Below are 6,563 nucleotides of genomic sequence, written 5' to 3'. Positions count from 1 at the left end.
TCTTGCAGAGAGGTTGTTGGCGCAGTACGTACATGATAACGAGTTGTCCAGGGGGCAGAGTGGGGATGTTAAGATGGTGTTGGCCACACAGCGGTCGGGGACCGTGACTGATAAGGTGTCTGCGTTCTCGGTTTTGGTTGGGGACAATCCAATTGCAAATATCAGGTCAATTGATGCAATTCTAGGTACATTTCTCCAATGAAATTATCTTCAATGCGCCGTTTATGCATTATTCTAGTCATGCTTTTGCTAGTTCGAAAATGGAATGCACTGTGTACACGCTTTAAAGACTTGATCTCTTCAAACTTGAATTAGATGAAATTTGACTTCAAAATTTTACAGTCAGTTGTGGAAAACGAAATGAAAAACTACGTGTGGGAGATTGAGACATAACTATTTTTTGACTATTTGCCTAGATAAAGTACTAATCTAACTGTTGCATATTGTCATGATGGAGTTTTCCAGTGATAGGACAAAGATGTATTCATGTTCGGTGGAGAATAGATGTTGCTATAATCAAAACCAATTTGTGGATAGACTTACAGTATTAGTTGTTAATATAGATCAGCTGTCTTTCTTTGGAATCGATAGATATGCTAACCTTATCCATTTGTGTCTTTGCTATTGGTGAATGTGAATTGCAGGTATGGTGACATCAAAAGTTGGCAAGCGTTATGCCTTTACGGGATTTGAAGCACTGAAAGAAATGTTTATATCAAGATTTGCACTGACTATTTGGTTAATCAGTTAAATAAGTATTTGTAGGTCATAATTATATTACCTGGCTGTCACTGTGTGGTTGTATCTACTCTGTGATCACCAATTACAATCAGCTTCACATTTCTGTAAGGTGTTTTCTTATTAGATTTCCAGCATGTGCAGTTCTAGGACAGTGCTTGCAGATGTTGAGATTGTAATAGTATGAACTAAGGCAATTTGATAGTCACATTTTAGAGATCAGAAAGATTCTTATTTTTTTGCCTCTTATGTTATGATTAATTGTTATGTCTTCTCTTACCTGATCGTAAGCTGAGGACATTCAACAGCCTCTTAATTACCTTCCTGACTCAAAGGATGGGAATTCCCTTCTACTGTTCTGGCATTGGGAGGAATGCCTAAAACAGAGGTGCATGCCTGAACCTTGTATTCCTCTTTCTGGTTTGCAACTATTGTTATGTAGTTGTTGCTTGCTATACCTTTTAGAATGAAATCAATAATCCATCGTAAACAATTTAGATGCTCAGGCCCCAAGAGTGGTTTTCTTCCTCGGGTTTTTAAAAAACTATAGCAGTTTTGGTCAGTTAATTAAACTCTACCTATCTTAATCATAGATTTTTCATGTCAATCGGAATATTTGAAGGAAGCAACTTCCTTGAGAAACTCTCAGGGGTAGCCTAGCCAGTAGCATGCATGATGCATCTCTACCTCTAGTTACAAATATCAAGGTTGGCATGTATGTTTCTGTAAGACCTCATTGAAACATATTTAGGGCTCAAGCCTCAAGTATATTCGCTGGGGATGCAATGAGTACGACATCATGTAAAAGTTGGTTGGTTCCTAGAAACTATGAACTGGTTGTTCACGCAACTTGATTACATGGATGGTGATAGGTTTACTTTTATGAGGGCAGAAGGAAAAAATGTGTGATAATTTTGCTGTTATGAGGGTGAAGGAGAATGTAGAATAACTAGTGAAGGGTTTATAATCACTATATATTTGTTTGGAATGACACCATGCCATGGTGATTACTTTAGCACTTAAATTTCATTCTAAACTTTTCTAAAAGCAAATAAAATAGAAGTGAGTTTCTGACTTGAAAAATTGAAACCCACTAAATGCTTTTTGCGGTCGTCTTCTTGAAGTACCATGTGGAAGGTGGAAATGTGAGAAGTTAAGCTGCAGTAACAGATGAATATGAAGATAGTACTCATCAGATTTCAAAAGCATGTGGAAAGTGTACATGTGAGAAGTTAAGCTATACGGAATAAGGAACAACTAGATAAAAGATATACACATATTTAACTGAGAACTAGGTTCCTCACGAAGATGTGTGTTGTTACAACCACCTTGGTATACTTTGTGATTGTTGCATCAAGATGTTCATGTGACTGGTGCATTGAGGAAACTATTTTTCGAAATGGTTTCACTAAGTTACACTTCTATATGACCCCTACTGCAGCTGAAAGTAAAAACACATTAAAGAAAAGACAAGGACACTTGTACATTCACTTGACAGGTTTTTTCATGGTTTAATGCAGGTATGAGCGGTATATATTTGCGCTTGAAGAAGCATCTAGAGATGTACTAGCTACACTGAAGGATAAAGCATTGAAGGTCTGTTTGCCTTCATGTTTGTGTGCTTTGCCAAAGTTCATTAGTAGTTTTAGCGTCTGTGTCCAGTGAATCATTGTTGATGGTGGCTGGTATTTTGTTGGTTTTCTTTATCCGGTGTATTTTGCAACTTATAGAATAGCTATTMTGTAACCATATAGTTCTTTCCCTTTCTTGTTTTTCACACAAAGTTGTTATTCCAAAGGACAAAAGTGGATGCATTATACTGTGGTTAACATATCCACACTGTTGGTTTACCAAGTGTATGAGCAAGTCTCAGAAGCCATACTAATTTGAACGTCCTGTTGTCATACTAAGATGGGTTCTGTGAAATTGCGTAGCCTTTTGTCATTCTCTTGTAGATGGCAAATGTTGCTTATCATGCTTTTAAAATTACCTTTATAGTTGGAGTACTGCAGCTTAACATGTTGCAATCTCAAGAATTTTGCATTCCCTCCAGTACCTTGATGCAGTTAGTTTTGATACTTAAATTTACTACCATATCATTAAGTTACTAGATAAGCTCATAAGCACTTGTTTATATTCACCATTTGAAGCACGGCATCTTTTTCATCTTTTGTTTCTAATGTTTAGTTGGCTTGTACATTACATGTTTTTTCTTGCGAGTTGTGGCACTCGTCAACCAATTGATTTCTTTCACATCTACTATTTCACCATAAATTCTCTATGCACCCAGATGTTAGTAAAATAAAAAATTTGTTTTTCCATAACGCTTGCAGACCATTTATGCGTTGCTGAAGAGCAAGTCAGAACAAGAGCGCCGACTGCTCTCTGCTCTTGTAAATAAGGTTTATACCTTGCCATCTCATGTTTATTCTGAAATAACCATCAGCTAAGAATATATATTGGTTGTCATGTTGTAGTCATTGCAATTCTTAGTGGTTATAGAAGCGAATTTCACTAAGTTTGCTTCCTTCAGCTAGGGGATCCTGAAAATAAGGCCGCCTCTAATGCTGATGATCTCTTGTCAAAGCTTTTGTCAGACCATCCAAATATGAAGGTATACTATCCTTTAGTGCCTATAGTTCTTGTATGTTCCTATTTTTTTATATGTAAGAAAGGGAACATTGCTGTAGGTGTTATTTATATATGTGTTGTTATTTCTGGTTGTTGTCATAATGATGCCAACCTGTAAGCTGTAGTATTTACCCTACTTTATCCTGGTATGCATGCCGACACTCATATGGTACTGAAAGGCTGCATACACCCTAATCTGGCTTGGATTTATGTAACCAATGATACCTCCTCAGTTATTTGGTGTAAAGTTCTATCAAAATTCGATTTCGGTAATGAAAACACATTTTATGCATGAATATTGACGAAGATTTGTCATGCTAGGATGACTATTCACCCAATTTGACTCAGAAGATGCTACAATAGCTACAGCATGACTCTTTGACAAAATTTTACATTCTACATTCTTCAAGCTGGGTTTGATCTCTATGTTTGTAATTATTAGTTTTGAAGGTTCTCTGTTTAGCTTAATGCTCTTTTCTGCCATAATATCTAAATATTTATGCACTATATAGGATGCCAAAGATCTGGAGGGTGTGTAGGGAGTTCTTTATTGAATCAATTCAGACTCTAGCACAGTAATATACTAGTTTTCTTATTATTAAAATGCACTTTTCTTGATCTTACCAACATCTTCTCACACATGTGATTTTACAGGTAGTTGTGGTCGACGAAGTGGACAATTTTCTTTTCCGGCCTCATTTGGTGTTGCGCGCCAAATACCATGGTGTATGTTCCTAGCACATGGAAAATGTTTTTAATATTTGCTTGCTACGAGTGCTTGGCCTGCAACATCCATTCTCAAATTTGAAAGCTTGTTAGTAGCTTACTTTTTTTTGTGAACTGTTCATAGATACGGTGATTTCCCCTGCTCTTTGTACTTAGTAACCTTGAATATATGCTACATCCTTCATGTGGTCTAGAAGACTTTGTTTTGGTTGTGTTATTTTTCATTTTAGTTGTAGGCATCATTTTCGAAGTTGTAATCTTCATGTTTATATTTATTTGGCCAAGATAAATAGGAATTTTAAGCTTGTGATTCAAGTTCAGGTATTGTTATAATGATTAAAATGGTGTCTTTTCGGGGAGTATCGAAACACCTTTCTTATTCTTACATATATCATATGGCTTGCAGTAGAGTGTGCATGTAATGGTGTAGCTTTTGTAGTTAGTTCTAGTGCTTGTCAAAGCTTGATATGCTATCTTATCATTTTAACTTGTTAAATGCTGGTCCGGTATGCAGTAATTCTCAGATATTGTTGCAGCTAGTTTCTGGTGAAGATTTTTGCATTCTTTTAATCATCAAATCAGCATCCGACTGAATCTGTTTATACACAGGTTAATTTCTTAAACCAGATACGTCTAAGTCACGTTGGAGATGGGCCAAAAGTGGCAAAACGATTGGTAGATGTATATTTTGCTCTCTTCAAGGTATTGCATGCAACATTCATCCTTAAAGCTTCACTAATAATTTTTTTAATCACTGGGGCCTTGCACTATCTACAGTGCTACTCCCTCCCTAGCTGGAGCTCATTGACAATAGGCTCTTTCCGTTCTAAATACCAAATGGAAAGTGAGAATTTTGTAAGGATGCTAATGCTATTAGTAATGATAGAGGAACAATCATGACTTATTAGGTTATAAATAAAAAATCTTACATATTTTTGGCAAATTACTTGCAAGGGAAGTGGGAGTCGTCGTGGAGGGAGAAAGAAACTTATTTTTGATTCATTCACTCCAAGTCTCCAATGTAACTTGGTTATGAAGAAAATATTGATTATGGCTTTTTAACTATCTGTCATAATGCCACGTTCTCAAAGTATATTGTTTCAGGTACTTATCTCCGAGTCTGGTGGCCTTCACCTTGATAAGGAGAAAAAGAGCAAAGAAGAATTGAAAAAAGCTTATAGCTCATCCAAAAACAAGGATGTTAAAAGTGCTGCAGATTCTCATGTTGAAATGGATTCACGATTGTTATCTGCTCTTTTAACAGTTAGTGTATCTGCTTGTGTAACTCCAGTATCTGTGTTTTTTAGTTTTTACTTATCTGCATCTAAATTTAGATGCAGATAAGTAAAACTAAAAAAAAAAAAACACAATTCTCAAATATTATATGTCGTGGTTTATATGCTCTCTTCCCACATGCTTTGATGGCTTCTTATCTTCTTAACCTAACAGGGAGTCAATAGGGCTTTTCCTTTTGTCGCAAGCAATGAAGCTGATGACATTGTTGTGACTCAGACTCCAATGCTCTTTCAGTTGGTAAGCTTACGAATATAGAAGTCATCTTATCTGAGCGTGTGATATTTTTTGATATTTTTCCTTCCCTAGGTAGGGATGGTCGGGGAACCGATATCCAAACCCAGTTTATCGGGAATCCCTGAATTTGTTAACCTGGGATGGGGATACCCCTCAAACCCGAGTATTTATTTAATAATTATATATATATATATATATATAGTATATATGTATATGTATAGTATAATAAAAATGACAAGCCCTATATAACACATAAATATAAGAAATATAATCAATCTTCGATGATGAGAGAACTTTCAAAAGATATTATAGTATTGGTTTGATAGTTCGGAGAAACTTTTGGCGATATAATAATGTGGATGCATACAATTTCAATAATTAAGTATTGCAATTGATATATTTATTTTTGAACTACTCTTATAGCCTTATACAAATGCAACAATTAAAATCCCCGGTGGGGATGGGGGGTGGGGATAGGGATAGGGATGGGAAGTGGGGAACGGAGATGGGGATTGTGATCCCTGGTATCCCCGACTCTGTTGCCATCTCTATTCCTAGGTGGCTATTATGTTCTTTTTTTTAGGCCAAGAATGAACTCAGTTGGAATATGCTCACGTATTTGATTATTTATTTGGCCTTATCCACACTTGCTGGTATGCAGGTTCACTCAAAGAACTTCAATGTTGGAGTTCAAGCATTGATGCTTCTCGATAAGATCTCATCAAAAAATCAGATTGTCAGTGACCGGTTTTATCGTGCTTTATGCTCCAAGCAAGAATCAAATAATTTTCTGTGGTAGAACAAAATATCTTTCATTTCCCCCTCTAATAGATTCTTTTTTTCGAGTTCCAAGGCAATGTCGTTAGGAATGTCGTTAGGAATGTGCTTAGGTTTATTTTTGAAGCCGCTACCAACAGGTATGATCCCCCCCAGAACAA

The 6,563-nt window shown here is 36.2% G+C and overlaps 1 protein-coding gene across 1 annotated transcript in view; it reads left to right on the top strand.

Moving 5' to 3' along the window:
* Positions 1 to 73: 73 nt before the first annotated feature.
* The window catches only part of LOC112505211 (CCAAT/enhancer-binding protein zeta-like), a gene marked incomplete at its 3' end in the record, with an annotated part of 10,229 nt that continues 3,739 nt past the window's right edge, over positions 74 to 6,563 (top strand). Inside the window, exons 1-10 of the mRNA XM_025109150.1 lie at positions 74 to 185; positions 1,030 to 1,126; positions 2,259 to 2,334; positions 3,072 to 3,140; positions 3,272 to 3,352; positions 4,024 to 4,095; positions 4,705 to 4,797; positions 5,200 to 5,385; positions 5,545 to 5,628; positions 6,287 to 6,361. Of these exons, the coding sequence (XP_024964918.1) occupies positions 74 to 185; positions 1,030 to 1,126; positions 2,259 to 2,334; positions 3,072 to 3,140; positions 3,272 to 3,352; positions 4,024 to 4,095; positions 4,705 to 4,797; positions 5,200 to 5,385; positions 5,545 to 5,628; positions 6,287 to 6,361 (945 nt within the window). The remainder of the gene's footprint in view (positions 186 to 1,029; positions 1,127 to 2,258; positions 2,335 to 3,071; positions 3,141 to 3,271; positions 3,353 to 4,023; positions 4,096 to 4,704; positions 4,798 to 5,199; positions 5,386 to 5,544; positions 5,629 to 6,286; positions 6,362 to 6,563) is intronic.

The sequence above is a fragment of the Cynara cardunculus genome, unplaced genomic scaffold (assembly GCF_001531365.2).
Source record: "Cynara cardunculus var. scolymus isolate 2C unplaced genomic scaffold, CcrdV1 Un_Scaffold_9077, whole genome shotgun sequence".
Lineage (NCBI taxonomy): Eukaryota > Viridiplantae > Streptophyta > Magnoliopsida > Asterales > Asteraceae > Cynara > Cynara cardunculus.
This window is presented reverse-complemented; position numbering and strand designations above follow the sequence as displayed.